Here is a 24,102-nt window from a genome sequence, read left to right as displayed (position 1 = left end):
TATTTAGATGATTCTGCCAAAGTACAGGGGAGAGCTGTGCTGGTGTCGTGGTGAAAGAAATGGGCTCTTCTTCAGATGTTTGTGGGTCTTATCAAATAATAACATTTTATTCTTCAAGAAATCATTCCTCTCTCTGCAGTTTTCATCATTTCAAAAAATGCTTTCTTTAAATTTCTTTTATACTTTATCAGATTGGAAGAAATGCTGCACATCTGCTGGAATGTGTTGCCACGAATTTCAGTCACATCTTTTTAGCACCGTACATCAGTAATTACACATTACATTCAGCTCTGGTTCCTCTAGCCGGGTCCGGCCCTGGTTCTCCTCCAGAACTGGACTTTGGAGAGATGCAGTAGGACTGGAAGCGAAACAATATTTTGGTGTTTTGAACCATCATCATCATCACAGTGATGAAGAAAGAAGACTACAAACAGAACCGGGCTTTATTGGGTCAGTTCTACTGTACATGTTGGAACACAGCCGTTCAGCAGCAGAGTGACTCGTACAAAAAGCTAAATGGAATGCTTCAGTAATACTGATCTGTACCATATAAGGAATGCAGTCTGTTACATCATCATCATCATCATCATCATCCTCTTCCGCACTCAGAGGTATTACGTCTGCTATAGTACCAGTTCATCTGTCCTGGCTCACCTGCACAGGTGTGCATACAGTCTTTCCTTTTGTCTGATTGGTCAGTTAGAGTCCGTACCGGGAGGCGCAGCGAGGCTCCCGCCGCGGCGCTTCCCGTGGCGGCGCGCAGCTCCGCGGACGGGACGTCACGCCGTGCTCTTGGTCGGCAGCTCTGTGCTGTTGTGCCTGGTCTTGCGTGACGTGCCGTCATCGCGCGGCTGCGCCTTCTGCAGGCTGGACATGGCAGCGGTGCGCTCAATATCAATGAGGGCGTACAGCTCGGTGCGCCGTGTGGGCGTGGTTGGCGGCAGCGGCGACGTGGGGGTGCGTGGTGTGTGGGGGTTGCTGCCATCGGAGGCGCCCCTGTTGCCGGCGCTGCTGTCCATTTCCACCTCTATGTAGTTCAGAGTTTTGGCCGACTCCAGGTGGCCTGGCGGCCGACGGAAGTCAAAGTTGAAGATGGTGGGTCCATCGGCGCGGCGGCGGGCCGTGTCAGGCCGGTGTGCGCTGAGCGGCGCCGCCACATTCTCAGTGTTGACGTAGTTGTGCGAAGGCTCGAGCGTGGCAGACAGCGGGTGGGAGTAGGAGTGGTGCAGCAGTCCGTGGGCGGTGTGGTGGTTGTAGCCATTGAGCGTCTTCAGGTCACTGCTGCCCTCCTCCTCCTCTGAACTCGGCTTCCTGGCCTCCAAAACTGGCGGCAGCGCCGGCAGGTTTTCGTAGTCCAGCAGGGCGGTTCGCCGCTGGGCTGAGTTGTTGACATTCTGCAGGTCGGGCGTAAGGGGGGGTGGTCGGTGGCGGCGGGGAACGGCGGACGAGTTTGAGGAGGAGCCGTTGGCGTGCGGGGGCGGCGGCAGCTCAGCGGGGCCGTTAGTCTCTCGGGCCTCCTGAGCCTCCTTCAGCTCCTGCTGCTGCTTCTCCATCAGCTGCCTCTGAACAGGCGTGGGACCCAGAACGAAGCGCACACTCTGAGGCTCCAGCAGCACCTGGGGCTCCGGCTGGGTGGGCGGCGCCAAAGGCTCCGTGCGGACCCTGGGAAGGGGAGGGGGGGTGGGTGGACACTGAGACAGGGGGGATGTGGGGCTCTCCAGAGGGGTGGTGGCGGTCAGTGGGCTGGGCTGGTCCTCCAGGAGACCCGTGGTGTTCACATAGGTGTGGACCTGTTGACACCACATCTTCATCATCACCAGCATCATTATACTCATCATCTGCCAGGTCATGTGACCATGTATCTGCTCTTACCGCCTCATCAGCAACCAGCAGCAGGTGAGTTGACTCCTCCCCCACAGAGGGCAGGCGTGTGCTGGCAACGGAGGGGTGACGTGTGGAGGGGTGAGACGGAGCATCACCCACAGAAGGAATCCTGGTCACCCCGTTAGGGACCGAGGGCACCAAGTATCCCAGAGCTGCACAGAGACGGAGAGGTGATCAATACCTACATGGATCCAGCAGCGGCATGGCGATCAGAATGTGGATGTACCTGCAGGAGCTAGCGCCCCTTGCTGGGTGGGGTCTAGCACCGCCTCCTCCACCACATTAATGCTGTGACTATGCATCACCTCCTGCAGCATGTTGAAGATCTCCTCAGCTCTGGAACATTTGAAGGCAAAGATACCTGCAGAGACAAAGAGGAGCAGCACACACACCTGAGTACCTCTGCTTCAGGTAGAGGTACTCAGGTGTCCTAGGAATCATGCACAACGTTTGTTCGTGACTGTTGGCGCTTAGAGGACAAGATTCTGGGAAGGGATCCTTTAAACCTGGAAGTTCTTTGGAAGGCTTTCATTATGCAATGTCCATGATGGTTCCTGAAAAAGAACCAGCAATCGGACACTTCATACAGCATCACATGAGCTTGTAAGAGATGGCACATCATTCACTCATCTATGTCTGTGAATATACTTGCTGCAAACAAGGCACACATGCCGAGACCAAAATGGTCAATACTTGAGGCCAACGCCAGGGGGCAGTACACAGCACTCTGACCTAGCTATAAGGGCAATCCACCATCGGTAACGCAGCTTTGTCCTTTCCTATTGTTCATTTGTAGGCCTTTAAAAAGTTCCTGGATCCAAACACTAACCCAGATCACCACCAAAATTACAGTTACATCACATTTCCAACACCTGGAAATTTAATGAAAATGTATCCAGATTTTTTTTTAGTTATCTTGAACACAAACAAACCAGCATTTGTTGGTAAAAACATAACCTCGTTGGCAGAGATAAAAATGCCTGTAGCTACCAGCAAGGTGGATAGGCACTCTTCAAAGCTATCCGACATTATGTTCAGGCACCTCTTCACATGAATACCTCTAACATTCAAATCAATATTGCACCTTGTGCACATATCGCGTTACTGTGCGGCCGATGTGCCCACGGAACATAGGCGTAGCCGCCATGATACGTACGGGGAAATGTTGCAGGCAACAAGTATATCCCAGGCCTAATGAAAGATACAAGAAGTAGCAACAGAGTTAAAGTAGAACCAGCAACAGAGTTAAAGTAGACCTAGCAACAGAGTTAAGGTAGAACCAGCAACAGAGTTAAAGTAGAACCAGCAACAGCGTTAAAGTAGAACCAGGAAACAGAGTCAAAGTAGAACCAGCAACAGAGTTAAAGTAGAACCAGGAAACAGAGTCAAAGTAGAACCAGCAATTGAGTTAAAGTAGAACCAGCAACAGAGTTAAAGTAGAACCTCAACAGAGTTAAAGTAGAACCAGCAACAGAGTTAAAGTAGAACCAGCAACAGAGTTAAAGTAGAACCAGGAAACAGAGTAAAAGTAGAACCAGCAACAGAGTTAAAGTAGAACCAGCAACAGAGTTAAAGTAGAACCAGGAAACAGAGTTAAAGTAGACCTAGCAACAGAGTTAAAGTAGACCTAGCAACAGAGTTAAAGTAGAACCAGCAACAGAGTTAAAGTAGACCTAGCAACAGAGTTAAAGTAGAACCAGCAACAGAGTTAAAGTAGGACCAGGAAACAGAGTTAAAGTAGAACCAGCATAAGAGTCAAAGTAGAACCAGCAATTGAGTTAAAGTAGAACCAGCAACAGAGTTAAAGTAGAACCTCAACAGAGTTAAAGTAGAACCAGCAACAGAGTTAAAGTAGACCTAGCAACAGAGTTAAAGTAGAACCAGGAAACAGACTTAAAGTAGAACCAGCAACAGAGTTAAAGTAGAACCAGCAACAGAGTTAAAGTAGAACCAGCAACAGAGTTAAAGTAGAACCAGCAACAGAGTCAAAGTAGAACCAGCAATTGAGTTAAAGTAGAACCAGCAATTGAGTTAAAGTAGAACCTCAACAGAGTTAAAGTAGAACCAGCAACAGAGTTAAAGTAGACCTAGCAACAGAGTTAAAGTAGAACCAGGAAACAGACTTAAAGTAGAACCAGCAATTGAGTTAAAGTAGACCTAGCAACAGAGTTAAAGTAGAACCAGCAACAGAGTCAAAGTAGAACCAGCAACAGAGTTAAAGTAGAACCAGCAACAGAGTTAAAGTAGAACCTCAACAGAGTTAAAGTAGAACCAGCAACAGAGTTAAAGTAGAACCTCGCAACAGAGTTAAAGTAGAACCAGGAAACAGACTTAAAGTAGAACCAGGAAACAGACTTAAAGTAGAACCAGCAACAGAGTTAAAGTAGAACCAGCAACAGAGTTAAAGTAGAACCAGCAACAGAGTTAAAGTAGACCTAGCAACAGAGTTAAAGTAGAACCAGCAGCAGAGTAAAGTAGAACCAGCAACAGAGTTAAAGTAGAACCAGCAACAGAGTTAAAGTAGAACCAGCAACAGAGTTAAAGTAGAACCAGGAAAAAGAGTCAAAGTAGAACCAGCAATTGAGTTAAAGTAGAACCAGCAACAGAGTTAAAGTAGAACCAGCAACAGAGTTAAAGTAGACCTAGCAACAGAGTTAAAGTAGAACCAGCAACAGAGTTAAAGTAGAACCAGCAACAGAGTTAAAGTAGAACCAGCAACAGAGTTAAAGTAGAACCAGGAAACAGAGTTAAAGTAGAACCAGGAAACAGAGTTAAAGTAGAACCAGGAAAAAGAATTAAAGTAGAACCAGGAAACAGAGTCAAAGTAGAACCAGCAATTGAGTTAAAGTAGAACCAGCAACAGAGTTAAAGTAGACCTAGCAACAGAGTTAAAGTAGAACCAGCAACAGAGTTAAAGTAGAACCAGCAACAGAGTAAAGTAGAACCAGGAAACAGAGTCAAAGTAGACCTAGCAACAGAGTTAAAGTAGACCTAGCAACAGAGTTAAAGTAGACCTAGCAACAGAGTCAAAGTAGAACCAGCAACAGAGTCGAAGTAGAACCAGCAACAGAGTTAAAGTAGAACCAGCAACAGAGTTAAAGTAGAACCAGCAACAGAGTAAAGTAGAACCAGCAACAGAGTAAAGTAGAACCAGAAAACAGAGTCAAAGTAGAACCAGCACCAGAGTCAAAGTAGACCTAGCAACAGAGTCAAAGTAGACCTAGCAACAGAGTCAAAGTAGAACCAGCAACAGAGTTAAAGTAGACCTAGCAACAGAGTTAAAGTAGAACCAGCAACAGAGTTAAAGTAGAACCAGGAAACAGAGTCAAAGTAGAACCAGCAACAGAGTTAAAGTAGAACCAGGAAACAGAGTCAAAGTAGAACCAGCAATTGAGTTAAAGTAGAACCAGCAACAGAGTTAAAGTAGACCTAGCAACAGAGTTAAAGTAGACCTAGCAACAGAGTTAAAGTAGAACCAGCAACAGAGTTAAAGTAGAACCAGGAAACAGAGTCAAAGTAGAACCAGGAAACAGAGTTAAAGTAGAACCAGCAACAGAGTTAAAGTAGAACCAGCAACAGAGTTAAAGTAGAACCAGGAAACAGAGTTAAAGTATACCTAGGAACAGAGTCAAAGTAGACCTAGCAACAGAGTTAAAGTAGACCTAGCAACAGAGTTAAAGTAGACCTAGCAACAGAGTTAAAGTAGAACCAGCAACAGAGTTAAAGTAGGACCAGGAAACAGAGTCAAAGTAGAACCAGGAAACAGAGTTAAAGTAGAACCAGGAAACATAGTTAAAGTAGAACCAGCAACAGAGTTAAAGTAGAACCAGGAAACAGAGTCAAAGTAGAACCAGCAACAGAGTTAAAGTAGAACCAGGAAACAGAGTCAAAGTAGAACCAGCAATTGAGTTAAAGTAGAACCAGCAACAGAGTTAAAGTAGAACCAGGAAACAGAGTTAAAGTATACCTAGGAACAGAGTCAAAGTAGACCTAGCAACAGAGTTAAAGTAGACCTAGCAACAGAGTTAAAGTAGACCTAGCAACAGAGTTAAAGTAGAACCAGCAACAGAGTTAAAGTAGAACCAGGAAACAGAGTCAAAGTAGAACCAGGAAACAGAGTTAAAGTAGAACCAGGAAACAGAGTTAAAGTAGAACCAGGAAACAGAGTTAAAGTAGAACCAGGAAACAGAGTTAAAGTAGAACCAGGAAACAGAGTTAAAGTAGAACCAGCAACAGAGTTAAAGTAGAACCAGGAAACAGAGTTAAAGTATACCTAGCAAAAGAGTCAAAGTAGACCTAGCAACAGAGTTAAAGTAGACCTAGCAACAGAGTTAAAGTAGACCTAGCAACAGAGTTAAAGTAGAACCAGCAACAGAGTTAAAGTAGAACAGAAAACAGAGTCAAAGTAGAACCAGCACCAGAGTCAAAGTAGACCTAGCAACAGAGTCAAAGTAGACCTAGCAACAGAGTCAAAGTAGACCTAGCAACAGAGTCAAAGTAGAACCAGCAACAGAGTTAAAGTAGACCTAGCAAAAGAGTTAAAGTAGAACCAGCAACAGAGTTAAAGTAGAACCAGCAACAGAGTTAAAGTTGAACCAGCAACAGCGTTAAAGTAGAACCAGGAAACAGAGTCAAAGTAGAACCAGCAATTGAGTTAAAGTAGAACCAGTAACAGGGTTAAAGTAGACCTAGCAACAGAGTTAAAGTAGAACCAGCAACAGAGTTAAAGTAGAACCAGGAAACAGAGTTAAAGTATACCTAGCAACAGAGTCAAAGTAGACCTAGCAACAGAGTTAGAGTAGACCTAGCAACAGAGTTAAAGTAGACCTAGCAACAGAGTTAAAGTAGAACCAGGAAACAGAGTTAAAGTAGAACCAGGAAACAGAGTTAAAGTAGAACCCGGAAACAGAGTTAAAGTAGAACCAGGAAACAGAGTTAAAGTAGAACCAGCAACAGAGTTAAAGTAGAACCAGGAAACAGAGTTAAAGTAGAACCAGGAAACAGAGTTAAAGTAGAACCAGGAAACAGAGTTAAAGTAGAACCAGGAAACAGAGTTAAAGTAGAACCAGGAAACAGAGTCAAAGTAGAACCAGGAAACAGAGTTAAACTATACCTAGCAACAGAGTCAAAGTAGACCTAGCAACCGAGTTAAAGTAGACCTAGCAACAGAGTTAAAGTAGACCTAGCAACAGAGTTAAAGTAGACCTAGCAACAGAGTTAAAGTAGATCTAGCAACAGAGTTAAAGTAGAACCAGCAACAGAGTTAAAGTAGAACCAGCAACAGAGTAAAGTAGAACCAGCAACAGAGTTAAAGTAGAACCAGGAAACAGAGTCAAAGTAGAACCAGCAATTGAGTTAAAGTAGAACCAGCAACTGAGTTAAAGTAGACCTAGCAACAGAGTTAAAGTAGAACCAGCAACAGAGTTAAAGGAGAACCAGCAACAGAGTTAAAGTAGAACCAGCAACAGAGTTAAAGTAGAACCAGGAAACAGAGTCAAAGTAGAACCAGGAAACAGAGTCAAAGTAGAACCAGCACCAGAGTTAAAGTAGACCTAGCAACAGAGTCAAAGTAAAACCAGCAACAGAGTTAAAGTAGAACCAGGAAAGAGAGTCAAAGTAGAACCAGCAACAGAGTTAAAGTAGAACCAGGAAACAGAGTTAAAGTATACCTAGCAACAGAGTCAAAGTAGACCTAGCAACAGAGTTAAAGTAGACCTAGCAACAGAGTTAAAGTAGACCTAGCAACAGAGTTAAAGTAGAACCAGCAACAGAGTTAAAGTAGAACCAGGAAACAGAGTTAAAGTAGAACCAGGAAACAGAGTCAAAGTAGAACCAGGAAACAGAGTTAAACTATACCTAGCAACAGAGTCAAAGTAGACCTAGCAACAGAGTTAAAGTAGACCTAGCAACAGAGTTAAAGTAGACCTAGCAACAGAGTTAAAGTAGACCTAGCAACAGAGTTAAAGTAGACCTAGCAACAGAGTCAAAGTAGAACCAGCAACAGAGGTAAAGTAGAACCAGCAACAGAGTAAAGTAGAACCAGGAAACAGAGTTAAAGTAGAACCAGGAAACAGAGTCAAAGTAGAACCAGCAATTGAGTTAAAGTAGAACCAGCAACTGAGTTAAAGTAGACCTAGCAACAGAGTTAAAGTAGAACCAGCAACAGAGTTAAAGGAGAACCAGCAACAGAGTTAAAGTAGAACCAGCAACAGAGTTAAAGTAGAACCAGGAAACAGAGTCAAAGTAGAACCAGGAAACAGAGTCAAAGTAGAACCAGCACCAGAGTTAAAGTAGACCTAGCAACAGAGTCAAAGTAAAACCAGCAACAGAGTTAAAGTAGAACCAGGAAAGAGAGTCAAAGTAGAACCAGCAACAGAGTTAAAGTAGAACCAGGAAACAGAGTTAAAGTAGAACCAGGAAACAGAGTCAAAGTAGAACCAGGAAACAGAGTTAAACTATACCTAGCAACAGAGTCAAAGTAGACCTAGCAACAGAGTTAAAGTAGACCTAGCAACAGAGTTAAAGTAGACCTAGCAACAGAGTTAAAGTAGACCTAGCAACAGAGTTAAAGTAGACCTAGCAACAGAGTCAAAGTAGAACCAGCAACAGAGGTAAAGTAGAACCAGCAAAAGAGTAAAGTAGAACCAGGAAACAGAGTTAAAGTAGAACCAGGAAACAGAGTCAAAGTAGAACCAGCACCAGAGTTAAAGTAGAACCAGCAACAGAGTAAAGTAGAACCAGGAAACAGAGTCAAAGTAGAACCAGCGCCAGAGTTAAAGTAGACCTAGCGCCAGAGTTAAAGTAGACCTAGCAACAGAGTCGAAGTAGAACCAGCAACAGAGTTAAAGTAGAACCAGCAACAGAGTTAAAGTAGAACCAGCAACAGAGTAAAGTAGAACCAGCAACAGAGTAAAGTAGAACCAGAAAACAGAGTCAAAGTAGAACCAGCACCAGAGTCAAAGTAGACCTAGCAACAGAGTCAAAGTAGACCTAGCAACAGAGTCAAAGTAGAACCAGCAACAGAGTTAAAGTAGACCTAGCAACAGAGTTAAAGTAGAACCAGCAACAGAGTTAAAGTAGAACCAGGAAACAGAGTCAAAGTAGAACCAGCAACAGAGTTAAAGTAGAACCAGGAAACAGAGTCAAAGTAGAACCAGCAATTGAGTTAAAGTAGAACCAGAAACAGAGTTAAAGTACACCTAGCAACAGAGTTAAAGTAGACCTAGCAACAGAGTTAAAGTAGAACCAGCAACAGAGTTAAAGTAGAACCAGGAAACAGAGTCAAAGTAGAACCAGGAAACAGAGTTAAAGTAGAACCAGCAACAGAGTTAAAGTAGAACCAGCAACAGAGTTAAAGTAGAACCAGGAAACAGAGTTAAAGTATACCTAGGAACAGAGTCAAAGTAGACCTAGCAACAGAGTTAAAGTAGACCTAGCAACAGAGTTAAAGTAGACCTAGCAACAGAGTTAAAGTAGAACCAGCAACAGAGTTAAAGTAGGACCAGGAAACAGAGTCAAAGTAGAACCAGGAAACAGAGTTAAAGTAGAACCAGGAAACATAGTTAAAGTAGAACCAGCAACAGAGTTAAAGTAGAACCAGGAAACAGAGTCAAAGTAGAACCAGCAACAGAGTTAAAGTAGAACCAGGAAACAGAGTCAAAGTAGAACCAGCAATTGAGTTAAAGTAGAACCAGCAACAGAGTTAAAGTAGAACCAGGAAACAGAGTTAAAGTATACCTAGGAACAGAGTCAAAGTAGACCTAGCAACAGAGTTAAAGTAGACCTAGCAACAGAGTTAAAGTAGACCTAGCAACAGAGTTAAAGTAGAACCAGCAACAGAGTTAAAGTAGAACCAGGAAACAGAGTCAAAGTAGAACCAGGAAACAGAGTTAAAGTAGAACCAGGAAACAGAGTTAAAGTAGAACCAGGAAACAGAGTTAAAGTAGAACCAGGAAACAGAGTTAAAGTAGAACCAGGAAACAGAGTTAAAGTAGAACCAGCAACAGAGTTAAAGTAGAACCAGGAAACAGAGTTAAAGTATACCTAGCAAAAGAGTCAAAGTAGACCTAGCAACAGAGTTAAAGTAGACCTAGCAACAGAGTTAAAGTAGACCTAGCAACAGAGTTAAAGTAGAACCAGCAACAGAGTTAAAGTAGAACAGAAAACAGAGTCAAAGTAGAACCAGCACCAGAGTCAAAGTAGACCTAGCAACAGAGTCAAAGTAGACCTAGCAACAGAGTCAAAGTAGACCTAGCAACAGAGTCAAAGTAGAACCAGCAACAGAGTTAAAGTAGACCTAGCAACAGAGTTAAAGTAGAACCAGCAACAGAGTTAAAGTAGAACCAGCAACAGAGTTAAAGTTGAACCAGCAACAGCGTTAAAGTAGAACCAGGAAACAGAGTCAAAGTAGAACCAGCAATTGAGTTAAAGTAGAACCAGTAACAGGGTTAAAGTAGACCTAGCAACAGAGTTAAAGTAGAACCAGCAACAGAGTTAAAGTAGAACCAGGAAACAGAGTTAAAGTATACCTAGCAACAGAGTCAAAGTAGACCTAGCAACAGAGTTAGAGTAGACCTAGCAACAGAGTTAAAGTAGACCTAGCAACAGAGTTAAAGTAGAACCAGGAAACAGAGTTAAAGTAGAACCAGGAAACAGAGTTAAAGTAGAACCCGGAAACAGAGTTAAAGTAGAACCAGGAAACAGAGTTAAAGTAGAACCAGCAACAGAGTTAAAGTAGAACCAGGAAACAGAGTTAAAGTAGAACCAGGAAACAGAGTTAAAGTAGAACCAGGAAACAGAGTTAAAGTAGAACCAGGAAACAGAGTTAAAGTAGAACCAGGAAACAGAGTCAAAGTAGAACCAGGAAACAGAGTTAAACTATACCTAGCAACAGAGTCAAAGTAGACCTAGCAACCGAGTTAAAGTAGACCTAGCAACAGAGTTAAAGTAGACCTAGCAACAGAGTTAAAGTAGACCTAGCAACAGAGTTAAAGTAGATCTAGCAACAGAGTTAAAGTAGAACCAGCAACAGAGTTAAAGTAGAACCAGCAACAGAGTAAAGTAGAACCAGCAACAGAGTTAAAGTAGAACCAGGAAACAGAGTCAAAGTAGAACCAGCAATTGAGTTAAAGTAGAACCAGCAACTGAGTTAAAGTAGACCTAGCAACAGAGTTAAAGTAGAACCAGCAACAGAGTTAAAGGAGAACCAGCAACAGAGTTAAAGTAGAACCAGCAACAGAGTTAAAGTAGAACCAGGAAACAGAGTCAAAGTAGAACCAGGAAACAGAGTCAAAGTAGAACCAGCACCAGAGTTAAAGTAGACCTAGCAACAGAGTCAAAGTAAAACCAGCAACAGAGTTAAAGTAGAACCAGGAAAGAGAGTCAAAGTAGAACCAGCAACAGAGTTAAAGTAGAACCAGGAAACAGAGTTAAAGTATACCTAGCAACAGAGTCAAAGTAGACCTAGCAACAGAGTTAAAGTAGACCTAGCAACAGAGTTAAAGTAGACCTAGCAACAGAGTTAAAGTAGAACCAGCAACAGAGTTAAAGTAGAACCAGGAAACAGAGTTAAAGTAGAACCAGGAAACAGAGTCAAAGTAGAACCAGGAAACAGAGTTAAACTATACCTAGCAACAGAGTCAAAGTAGACCTAGCAACAGAGTTAAAGTAGACCTAGCAACAGAGTTAAAGTAGACCTAGCAACAGAGTTAAAGTAGACCTAGCAACAGAGTTAAAGTAGACCTAGCAACAGAGTCAAAGTAGAACCAGCAACAGAGGTAAAGTAGAACCAGCAACAGAGTAAAGTAGAACCAGGAAACAGAGTTAAAGTAGAACCAGGAAACAGAGTCAAAGTAGAACCAGCAATTGAGTTAAAGTAGAACCAGCAACTGAGTTAAAGTAGACCTAGCAACAGAGTTAAAGTAGAACCAGCAACAGAGTTAAAGGAGAACCAGCAACAGAGTTAAAGTAGAACCAGCAACAGAGTTAAAGTAGAACCAGGAAACAGAGTCAAAGTAGAACCAGGAAACAGAGTCAAAGTAGAACCAGCACCAGAGTTAAAGTAGACCTAGCAACAGAGTCAAAGTAAAACCAGCAACAGAGTTAAAGTAGAACCAGGAAAGAGAGTCAAAGTAGAACCAGCAACAGAGTTAAAGTAGAACCAGGAAACAGAGTTAAAGTAGAACCAGGAAACAGAGTCAAAGTAGAACCAGGAAACAGAGTTAAACTATACCTAGCAACAGAGTCAAAGTAGACCTAGCAACAGAGTTAAAGTAGACCTAGCAACAGAGTTAAAGTAGACCTAGCAACAGAGTTAAAGTAGACCTAGCAACAGAGTTAAAGTAGACCTAGCAACAGAGTCAAAGTAGAACCAGCAACAGAGGTAAAGTAGAACCAGCAAAAGAGTAAAGTAGAACCAGGAAACAGAGTTAAAGTAGAACCAGGAAACAGAGTCAAAGTAGAACCAGCACCAGAGTTAAAGTAGAACCAGCAACAGAGTAAAGTAGAACCAGGAAACAGAGTCAAAGTAGAACCAGCGCCAGAGTTAAAGTAGACCTAGCGCCAGAGTTAAAGTAGACCTAGCAACAGAGTCGAAGTAGAACCAGCAACAGAGTTAAAGTAGAACCAGCAACAGAGTTAAAGTAGAACCAGCAACAGAGTAAAGTAGAACCAGCAACAGAGTAAAGTAGAACCAGAAAACAGAGTCAAAGTAGAACCAGCACCAGAGTCAAAGTAGACCTAGCAACAGAGTCAAAGTAGACCTAGCAACAGAGTCAAAGTAGAACCAGCAACAGAGTTAAAGTAGACCTAGCAACAGAGTTAAAGTAGAACCAGCAACAGAGTTAAAGTAGAACCAGGAAACAGAGTCAAAGTAGAACCAGCAACAGAGTTAAAGTAGAACCAGGAAACAGAGTCAAAGTAGAACCAGCAATTGAGTTAAAGTAGAACCAGAAACAGAGTTAAAGTACACCTAGCAACAGAGTTAAAGTAGACCTAGCAACAGAGTTAAAGTAGAACCAGCAACAGAGTTAAAGTAGAACCAGGAAACAGAGTCAAAGTAGAACCAGGAAACAGAGTTAAAGTAGAACCAGCAACAGAGTTAAAGTAGAACCAGCAACAGAGTTAAAGTAGAACCAGGAAACAGAGTTAAAGTATACCTAGGAACAGAGTCAAAGTAGACCTAGCAACAGAGTTAAAGTAGACCTAGCAACAGAGTTAAAGTAGACCTAGCAACAGAGTTAAAGTAGAACCAGCAACAGAGTTAAAGTAGGACCAGGAAACAGAGTCAAAGTAGAACCAGGAAACAGAGTTAAAGTAGAACCAGGAAACATAGTTAAAGTAGAACCAGCAACAGAGTTAAAGTAGAACCAGGAAACAGAGTCAAAGTAGAACCAGCAACAGAGTTAAAGTAGAACCAGGAAACAGAGTCAAAGTAGAACCAGCAATTGAGTTAAAGTAGAACCAGCAACAGAGTTAAAGTAGAACCAGGAAACAGAGTTAAAGTATACCTAGGAACAGAGTCAAAGTAGACCTAGCAACAGAGTTAAAGTAGACCTAGCAACAGAGTTAAAGTAGACCTAGCAACAGAGTTAAAGTAGAACCAGCAACAGAGTTAAAGTAGAACCAGGAAACAGAGTCAAAGTAGAACCAGGAAACAGAGTTAAAGTAGAACCAGGAAACAGAGTTAAAGTAGAACCAGGAAACAGAGTTAAAGTAGAACCAGGAAACAGAGTTAAAGTAGAACCAGGAAACAGAGTTAAAGTAGAACCAGCAACAGAGTTAAAGTAGAACCAGGAAACAGAGTTAAAGTATACCTAGCAAAAGAGTCAAAGTAGACCTAGCAACAGAGTTAAAGTAGACCTAGCAACAGAGTTAAAGTAGACCTAGCAACAGAGTTAAAGTAGAACCAGCAACAGAGTTAAAGTAGAACAGAAAACAGAGTCAAAGTAGAACCAGCACCAGAGTCAAAGTAGACCTAGCAACAGAGTCAAAGTAGACCTAGCAACAGAGTCAAAGTAGACCTAGCAACAGAGTCAAAGTAGAACCAGCAACAGAGTTAAAGTAGACCTAGCAACAGAGTTAAAGTAGAACCAGCAACAGAGTTAAAGTAGAACCAGCAACAGAGTTAAAGTTGAACCAGCAACAGCGTTAAAGTAGAACCAGGAAACAGAGTCAAAGTAGAACCAGCAATTGAGTTAAAGTAGAACCAGTAACAGGGTTAAAGTAGACCTAGCAACAGAGTTAAAGTAGAACCAGCAACAGAGTTAAAGTAGAACCAGGAAACAGAGTTAAAGTATACCTAGCAACAGAGTCAAAGTAGACCTAGCAACAGAGTTAGAGTAGACCTAGCAACAGAGTTAAAGTAGACCTAGCAACAGAGTTAAAGTAGAACCAGGAAACAGAGTTAAAGTAGAACCAGGAAACAGAGTTAAAGTAGAACCCGGAAACAGAGTTAAAGTAGAACCAGGAAACAGAGTTAAAGTAGAACCAGCAACAGAGTTAAAGTAGAACCAGGAAACAGAGTTAAAGTAGAACCAGGAAACAGAGTTAAAGTAGAACCAGGAAACAGAGTTAAAGTAGAACCAGGAAACAGAGTTAAAGTAGAACCAGGAAACAGAGTCAAAGTAGAACCAGGAAACAGAGTTAAACTATACCTAGCAACAGAGTCAAAGTAGACCTAGCAACCGAGTTAAAGTAGACCTAGCAACAGAGTTAAAGTAGACCTAGCAACAGAGTTAAAGTAGACCTAGCAACAGAGTTAAAGTAGATCTAGCAACAGAGTTAAAGTAGAACCAGCAACAGAGTTAAAGTAGAACCAGCAACAGAGTAAAGTAGAACCAGCAACAGAGTTAAAGTAGAACCAGGAAACAGAGTCAAAGTAGAACCAGCAATTGAGTTAAAGTAGAACCAGCAACTGAGTTAAAGTAGACCTAGCAACAGAGTTAAAGTAGAACCAGCAACAGAGTTAAAGGAGAACCAGCAACAGAGTTAAAGTAGAACCAGCAACAGAGTTAAAGTAGAACCAGGAAACAGAGTCAAAGTAGAACCAGGAAACAGAGTCAAAGTAGAACCAGCACCAGAGTTAAAGTAGACCTAGCAACAGAGTCAAAGTAAAACCAGCAACAGAGTTAAAGTAGAACCAGGAAAGAGAGTCAAAGTAGAACCAGCAACAGAGTTAAAGTAGAACCAGGAAACAGAGTTAAAGTATACCTAGCAACAGAGTCAAAGTAGACCTAGCAACAGAGTTAAAGTAGACCTAGCAACAGAGTTAAAGTAGACCTAGCAACAGAGTTAAAGTAGAACCAGCAACAGAGTTAAAGTAGAACCAGGAAACAGAGTTAAAGTAGAACCAGGAAACAGAGTCAAAGTAGAACCAGGAAACAGAGTTAAACTATACCTAGCAACAGAGTCAAAGTAGACCTAGCAACAGAGTTAAAGTAGACCTAGCAACAGAGTTAAAGTAGACCTAGCAACAGAGTTAAAGTAGACCTAGCAACAGAGTTAAAGTAGACCTAGCAACAGAGTCAAAGTAGAACCAGCAACAGAGGTAAAGTAGAACCAGCAACAGAGTAAAGTAGAACCAGGAAACAGAGTTAAAGTAGAACCAGGAAACAGAGTCAAAGTAGAACCAGCAATTGAGTTAAAGTAGAACCAGCAACTGAGTTAAAGTAGACCTAGCAACAGAGTTAAAGTAGAACCAGCAACAGAGTTAAAGGAGAACCAGCAACAGAGTTAAAGTAGAACCAGCAACAGAGTTAAAGTAGAACCAGGAAACAGAGTCAAAGTAGAACCAGGAAACAGAGTCAAAGTAGAACCAGCACCAGAGTTAAAGTAGACCTAGCAACAGAGTCAAAGTAAAACCAGCAACAGAGTTAAAGTAGAACCAGGAAAGAGAGTCAAAGTAGAACCAGCAACAGAGTTAAAGTAGAACCAGGAAACAGAGTTAAAGTAGAACCAGGAAACAGAGTCAAAGTAGAACCAGGAAACAGAGTTAAACTATACCTAGCAACAGAGTCAAAGTAGACCTAGCAACAGAGTTAAAGTAGACCTAGCAACAGAGTTAAAGTAGACCTAGCAACAGAGTTAAAGTAGACCTAGCAACAGAGTCAAAGTAGAACCAGCAACAGAGGTAAAGTAGAACCAGCAAAAGAGTAAAGTAGAACCAGGAAACAGAGTTAAAGTAGAACCAGGAAACAGAGTCAAAGTAGAACCAGCACCAGAGTTAAAGTAGAACCAGCAACAGAGTAAAGTAGAACCAGGAAACAGAGTCAAAGTAGAACCAGCGCCAGAGTTAAAGTAGACCTAGCGCCAGAGTTAAAGTAGACCTAGCAACAGAGTCGAAGTAGAACCAGCAACAGAGTTAAAGTAGAACCAGCAACAGAGTTAAAGTAGAACCAGCAACAGAGTAAAGTAGAACCAGCAACAGAGTAAAGTAGAACCAGAAAACAGAGTCAAAGTAGAACCAGCACCAGAGTCAAAGTAGACCTAGCAACAGAGTCAAAGTAGACCTAGCAACAGAGTCAAAGTAGAACCAGCAACAGAGTTAAAGTAGACCTAGCAACAGAGTTAAAGTAGAACCAGCAACAGAGTTAAAGTAGAACCAGGAAACAGAGTCAAAGTAGAACCAGCAACAGAGTTAAAGTAGAACCAGGAAACAGAGTCAAAGTAGAACCAGCAATTGAGTTAAAGTAGAACCAGAAACAGAGTTAAAGTACACCTAGCAACAGAGTTAAAGTAGACCTAGCAACAGAGTTAAAGTAGAACCAGCAACAGAGTTAAAGTAGAACCAGGAAACAGAGTCAAAGTAGAACCAGGAAACAGAGTTAAAGTAGAACCAGCAACAGAGTTAAAGTAGAACCAGCAACAGAGTTAAAGTAGAACCAGGAAACAGAGTTAAAGTATACCTAGGAACAGAGTCAAAGTAGACCTAGCAACAGAGTTAAAGTAGACCTAGCAACAGAGTTAAAGTAGACCTAGCAACAGAGTTAAAGTAGAACCAGCAACAGAGTTAAAGTAGAACCAGGAAACAGAGTCAAAGTAGAACCAGGAAACAGAGTCAAAGTAGAACCAGCAACAGAGTTAAAGTAGAACCAGGAAACAGAGTCAAAGTAGAACCAGGAAACAGAGTTAAAGTAGAACCAGGAAACAGAGTTAAAGTAGAACCAGGAAACAGAGTTAAAGTTGAACCAGGAAACAGAGTTAAAGTAGAACCAGGAAACAGAGTTAAAGTAGAAGCAGCAACAGAGTTAAAGTAGAACCAGGAAACAGAGTTAAAGTATACCTAGCAAAAGAGTCAAAGTAGACCTAGCAACAGAGTTAAAGTAGACCTAGCAACAGAGTTAAAGTAGACCTAGCAACAGAGTTAAAGTAGAACCAGCAACAGAGTTAAAGTAGAACAGAAAACAGAGTCAAAGTAGAACCAGCACCAGAGTCAAAGTAGACCTAGCAACAGAGTCAAAGTAGACCTAGCAACAGAGTCAAAGTAGAACCAGCAACAGAGTTAAAGTAGACCTAGCAACAGAGTTAAAGTAGAACCAGCAACAGAGTTAAAGTAGAACCAGCAACAGAGTTAAAGTTGAACCAGCAACAGCGTTAAAGTAGAACCAGGAAACAGAGTCAAAGTAGAACCAGCAATTGAGTTAAAGTAGAACCAGTAACAGGGTTAAAGTAGACCTAGCAACAGAGTTAAAGTAGAACCAGCAACAGAGTTAAAGTAGAACCAGGAAACAGAGTTAAAGTATACCTAGCAACAGAGTCAAAGTAGACCTAGCAACAGAGTTAGAGTAGACCTAGCAACAGAGTTAAAGTAGACCTAGCAACAGAGTTAAAGTAGAACCAGCAACAGAGTTAAAGTAGAACCAGGAAACAGAGTCAAAGTAGAACCAGGAAACAGAGTTAAAGTAGAACCAGGAAACAGAGTTAAAGTAGAACCAGGAAACAGAGTTAAAGTAGAACCCGGAAACAGAGTTAAAGTAGAACCAGGAAACAGAGTTAAAGTAGAACCAGCAACAGAGTTAAAGTAGAACCAGGAAACAGAGTTAAAGTAGAACCAGGAAACAGAGTTAAAGTAGAACCAGGAAACAGAGTTAAAGTAGAACCAGGAAACAGAGTTAAAGTAGAACCAGGAAACAGAGTCAAAGTAGAACCAGGAAACAGAGTTAAACTATACCTAGCAACAGAGTCAAAGTAGACCTAGCAACCGAGTTAAAGTAGACCTAGCAACAGAGTTAAAGTAGACCTAGCAACAGAGTTAAAGTAGACCTAGCAACAGAGTTAAAGTAGATCTAGCAACAGAGTTAAAGTAGAACCAGCAACAGAGTTAAAGTAGAACCAGCAACAGAGTAAAGTAGAACCAGCAACAGAGTTAAAGTAGAACCAGGAAACAGAGTCAAAGTAGAACCAGCAACAGAGTTAAAGTAGAACCAGGAAACAGAGTCAAAGTAGAACCAGCAATTGAGTTAAAGTAGAACCAGAAACAGAGTTAAAGTACACCTAGCAACAGAGTTAAAGTAGACCTAGCAACAGAGTTAAAGTAGAACCAGCAACAGAGTTAAAGTAGAACCAGGAAACAGAGTCAAAGTAGAACCAGGAAACAGAGTTAAAGTAGAACCAGCAACAGAGTTAAAGTAGAACCAGCAACAGAGTTAAAGTAGAACCAGGAAACAGAGTTAAAGTATACCTAGGAACAGAGTCAAAGTAGACCTAGCAACAGAGTTAAAGTAGACCTAGCAACAGAGTTAAAGTAGACCTAGCAACAGAGTTAAAGTAGAACCAGCAACAGAGTTAAAGTAGAACCAGGAAACAGAGTCAAAGTAGAACCAGGAAACAGAGTCAAAGTAGAACCAGCAACAGAGTTAAAGTAGAACCAGGAAACAGAGTCAAAGTAGAACCAGGAAACAGAGTTAAAGTAGAACCAGGAAACAGAGTTAAAGTAGAACCAGGAAACAGAGTTAAAGTAGAACCAGGAAACAGAGTTAAAGTAGAACCAGGAAACAGAGTTAAAGTAGAAGCAGCAACAGAGTTAAAGTAGAACCAGGAAACAGAGTTAAAGTATACCTAGCAAAAGAGTCAAAGTAGACCTAGCAACAGAGTTAAAGTAGACCTAGCAACAGAGTTAAAGTAGACCTAGCAACAGAGTTAAAGTAGAACCAGCAACAGAGTTAAAGTAGAACAGAAAACAGAGTCAAAGTAGAACCAGCACCAGAGTCAAAGTAGACCTAGCAACAGAGTCAAAGTAGACCTAGCAACAGAGTCAAAGTAGAACCAGCAACAGAGTTAAAGTAGACCTAGCAACAGAGTTAAAGTAGAACCAGCAACAGAGTTAAAGTAGAACCAGCAACAGAGTTAAAGTTGAACCAGCAACAGCGTTAAAGTAGAACCAGGAAACAGAGTCAAAGTAGAACCAGCAATTGAGTTAAAGTAGAACCAGTAACAGGGTTAAAGTAGACCTAGCAACAGAGTTAAAGTAGAACCAGGAAACAGAGTTAAAGTATACCTAGGAACAGAGTCAAAGTAGACCTAGCAACAGAGTTAAAGTAGACCTAGCAACAGAGTTAAAGTAGACCTAGCAACAGAGTTAAAGTAGAACCAGCAACAGAGTTAAAGTAGAACCAGGAAACAGAGTCAAAGTAGAACCAGGAAACAGAGTTAAAGTAGAACCAGGAAACAGAGTTAAAGTAGAACCAGGAAACAGAGTTAAAGTAGAACCAGGAAACAGAGTTAAAGTAGAACCAGGAAACAGAGTTAAAGTAGAACCAGGAAACAGAGTTAAAGTAGAACCAGCAACAGAGTTAAAGTAGAACCAGCAACAGAGTTAAAGTAGAACCAGGAAACAGAGTTAAAGTATACCTAGCAAAAGAGTCAAAGTAGACCTAGCAACAGAGTTAAAGTAGACCTAGCAACAGAGTTAAAGTAGACCTAGCAACAGAGTTAAAGTAGAACCAGCAACAGAGTTAAAGTAGAACAGAAAACAGAGTCAAAGTAGAACCAGCACCAGAGTCAAAGTAGACCTAGCAACAGAGTCAAAGTAGACCTAGCAACAGAGTCAAAGTAGAACCAGCAACAGAGTTAAAGTAGACCTAGCAACAGAGTTAAAGTAGAACCAGCAACAGAGTTAAAGTAGAACCAGCAACAGAGTTAAAGTTGAACCAGCAACAGCGTTAAAGTAGAACCAGGAAACAGAGTCAAAGTAGAACCAGCAATTGAGTTAAAGTAGAACCAGCAACAGAGTTAAAGTAGAACCAGGAAACAGAGTTAAAGTATACCTAGGAACAGAGTCAAAGTAGACCTAGCAACAGAGTTAAAGTAGACCTAGCAACAGAGTTAAAGTAGACCTAGCAACAGAGTTAAAGTAGAACCAGCAACAGAGTTAAAGTAGAACCAGGAAACAGAGTCAAAGTAGAACCAGGAAACAGAGTTAAAGTAGAACCAGGAAACAGAGTTAAAGTAGAACCAGGAAACAGAGTTAAAGTAGAACCAGGAAACAGAGTTAAAGTAGAACCAGGAAACAGAGTTAAAGTAGAACCAGGAAACAGAGTTAAAGTAGAACCAGCAACAGAGTTAAAGTAGAACCAGCAACAGAGTTAAAGTAGAACCAGGAAACAGAGTTAAAGTATACCTAGCAAAAGAGTCAAAGTAGACCTAGCAACAGAGTTAAAGTAGACCTAGCAACAGAGTTAAAGTAGACCTAGCAACAGAGTTAAAGTAGAACCAGCAACAGAGTTAAAGTAGAACAGAAAACAGAGTCAAAGTAGAACCAGCACCAGAGTCAAAGTAGACCTAGCAACAGAGTCAAAGTAGACCTAGCAACAGAGTCAAAGTAGAACCAGCAACAGAGTTAAAGTAGACCTAGCAACAGAGTTAAAGTAGAACCAGCAACAGAGTTAAAGTAGAACCAGCAACAGAGTTAAAGTTGAACCAGCAACAGCGTTAAAGTAGAACCAGGAAACAGAGTCAAAGTAGAACCAGCAATTGAGTTAAAGTAGAACCAGTAACAGGGTTAAAGTAGACCTAGCAACAGAGTTAAAGTAGAACCAGCAACAGAGTTAAAGTAGAACCAGCAACAGAGTTAAAGTAGAACCAGGAAACAGAGTTAAAGTATACCTAGCAACAGAGTCAAAGTAGACCTAGCAACAGAGTTAGAGTAGACCTAGCAACAGAGTTAAAGTAGACCTAGCAACAGAGTTAAAGTAGAACCAGCAACAGAGTTAAAGTAGAACCAGGAAACAGAGTCAAAGTAGAACCAGGAAACAGAGTTAAAGTAGAACCAGGAAACAGAGTTAAAGTAGAACCAGGAAACAGAGTTAAAGTAGAACCCGGAAACAGAGTTAAAGTAGAACCAGGAAACAGAGTTAAAGTAGAACCAGCAACAGAGTTAAAGTAGAACCAGGAAACAGAGTTAAAGTAGAACCAGGAAACAGAGTTAAAGTAGAACCAGGAAACAGAGTTAAAGTAGAACCAGGAAACAGAGTTAAAGTAGAACCAGGAAACAGAGTCAAAGTAGAACCAGGAAACAGAGTTAAACTATACCTAGCAACAGAGTCAAAGTAGACCTAGCAACCGAGTTAAAGTAGACCTAGCAACAGAGTTAAAGTAGACCTAGCAACAGAGTTAAAGTAGACCTAGCAACAGAGTTAAAGTAGATCTAGCAACAGAGTTAAAGTAGAACCAGCAACAGAGTTAAAGTAGAACCAGCAACAGAGTAAAGTAGAACCAGCAACAGAGTTAAAGTAGAACCAGGAAACAGAGTCAAAGTAGAACCAGCAATTGAGTTAAAGTAGAACCAGCAACTGAGTTAAAGTAGACCTAGCAACAGAGTTAAAGTAGAACCAGCAACAGAGTTAAAGGAGAACCAGCAACAGAGTTAAAGTAGAACCAGCAACAGAGTTAAAGTAGAACCAGGAAACAGAGTCAAAGTAGAACCAGGAAACAGAGTCAAAGTAGAACCAGCACCAGAGTTAAAGTAGAACCAGGAAACAGAGTTAAAGTATACCTAGCAACAGAGTCAAAGTAGACCTAGCAACAGAGTTAAAGTAGACCTAGCAACAGAGTCAAAGTAAAACCAGCAACAGAGTTAAAGTAGAACCAGGAAAGAGAGTCAAAGTAGAACCAGCAACAGAGTTAAAGTAGAACCAGCAACAGAGTTAAAGTAGAACCAGGAAACAGAGTTAAAGTATACCTAGCAACAGAGTCAAAGTAGACCTAGCAACAGAGTTAAAGTAGACCTAGCAACAGAGTTAAAGTAGACCTAGCAACAGAGTTAAAGTAGAACCAGCAACAGAGTTAAAGTAGAACCAGGAAACAGAGTTAAAGTAGAACCAGGAAACAGAGTCAAAGTAGAACCAGGAAACAGAGTTAAACTATACCTAGCAACAGAGTCAAAGTAGACCTAGCAACAGAGTTAAAGTAGACCTAGCAACAGAGTTAAAGTAGACCTAGCAACAGAGTTAAAGTAGACCTAGCAACAGAGTTAAAGTAGACCTAGCAACAGAGTTAAAGTAGACCTAGCAACAGAGTCAAAGTAGAACCAGCAACAGAGGTAAAGTAGAACCAGCAACAGAGTAAAGTAGAACCAGGAAACAGAGTTAAAGTAGAACCAGGAAACAGAGTCAAAGTAGAACCAGCACCAGAGTTAAAGTAGAACCAGCAACAGAGTAAAGTAGAACCAGGAAACAGAGTCAAAGTAGAACCAGCGCCAGAGTTAAAGTAGACCTAGCGCCAGAGTTAAAGTAGACCTAGCAACAGAGTCGAAGTAGAACCAGCAACAGAGTTAAAGTATAACCAGCAACAGAGTTAAAGTAGAACCAGCAACAGAGTAAAGTAGAACCAGCAACAGAGTAAAGTAGAACCAGAAAACAGAGTCAAAGTAGAACCAGCACCAGAGTCAAAGTAGACCTAGCAACAGAGTCAAAGTAGACCTCGCAACAGAGTCAAAGTAGAACCAGCAACAGAGTTAAAGTAGACCTAGCAACAGAGTTAAAGTAGAACCAGCAACAGAGTTAAAGTAGAACCAGGAAACAGAGTCAAAGTAGAACCAGCAACAGAGTTAAAGTAGAACCAGGAAACAGAGTCAAAGTAGAACCAGCAATTGAGTTAAAGTAGAACCAGAAACAGAGTTAAAGTACACCTAGCAACAGAGTTAAAGTAGACCTAGCAACAGAGTTAAAGTAGAACCAGCAACAGAGTTAAAGTAGAACCAGGAAACAGAGTCAAAGTAGAACCAGGAAACAGAGTTAAAGTAGAACCAGCAACAGAGTTAAAGTAGAACCAGCAACAGAGTTAAAGTAGAACCAGGAAACAGAGTTAAAGTATACCTAGGAACAGAGTCAAAGTAGACCTAGCAACAGAGTTAAAGTAGACCTAGCAACAGAGTTAAAGTAGACCTAGCAACAGAGTTAAAGTAGAACCAGCAACAGAGTTAAAGTAGAACCAGGAAACAGAGTCAAAGTAGAACCAGGAAACAGAGTCAAAGTAGAACCAGCAACAGAGTTAAAGTAGAACCAGGAAACAGAGTCAAAGTAGAACCAGCAATTGAGTTAAAGTAGAACCAGCAACAGAGTTAAAGTAGAACCAGGAAACAGAGTTAAAGTATACCTAGGAACAGAGTCAAAGTAGACCTAGCAACAGAGTTAAAGTAGACCTAGCAACAGAGTTAAAGTAGACCTAGCAACAGAGTTAAAGTAGAACCAGCAACAGAGTTAAAGTAGAACCAGGAAACAGAGTCAAAGTAGAACCAGGAAACAGAGTTAAAGTAGAACCAGGAAACAGAGTTAAAGTAGAACCAGGAAACAGAGTTAAAGTAGAACCAGGAAACAGAGTTAAAGTAGAACCAGGAAACAGAGTTAAAGTAGAACCAGGAAACAGAGTTAAAGTAGAACCAGCAACAGAGTTAAAGTAGAACCAGCAACAGAGTTAAAGTAGAACCAGGAAACAGAGTTAAAGTATACCTAGCAAAAGAGTCAAAGTAGACCTAGCAACAGAGTTAAAGTAGACCTAGCAACAGAGTTAAAGTAGACCTAGCAACAGAGTCAAAGTAGAACCAGCACCAGAGTCAAAGTAGACCTAGCAACAGAGTCAAAGTAGACCTAGCAACAGAGTCAAAGTAGAACCAGCAACAGAGTTAAAGTAGACCTAGCAACAGAGTTAAAGTAGAACCAGCAACAGAGTTAAAGTAGAACCAGCAACAGAGTTAAAGTAGAACGAGCAACAGCGTTAAAGTAG

The 24,102-nt window shown here is 41.3% G+C and overlaps 1 protein-coding gene across 2 annotated transcripts in view; it reads right to left on the bottom strand.

The window, feature by feature from the left end:
- Window positions 1-369: 369 nt before the first annotated feature.
- Window positions 370-24,102, bottom strand: part of frs2a (fibroblast growth factor receptor substrate 2a) — an 82,825-nt gene continuing 59,092 nt past the window's right edge. For both annotated transcript variants that reach the window (XM_079260993.1, XM_079260992.1), the window contains 3 exons: window positions 2,111-2,245; window positions 1,873-2,036; window positions 370-1,790 (listed from right to left, as the gene is read on the bottom strand). In XM_079260993.1, coding sequence (XP_079117119.1) covers window positions 780-1,790; window positions 1,873-2,036; window positions 2,111-2,245 — 1,310 coding nt within the window. In that variant the 3' untranslated portion in view covers window positions 370-779. The remainder of the gene's footprint in view (window positions 1,791-1,872; window positions 2,037-2,110; window positions 2,246-24,102) is intronic.

This window comes from Telmatherina bonti (genome assembly GCF_933228915.1).
Source record: "Telmatherina bonti genome assembly, chromosome: 2".
NCBI classification, from domain to species: Eukaryota; Metazoa; Chordata; class Actinopteri; order Atheriniformes; family Telmatherinidae; genus Telmatherina; species Telmatherina bonti.
The sequence above is the reverse complement of the archived record's forward strand: the minus strand, read 5'-3'. Positions and strand labels throughout refer to the sequence as shown.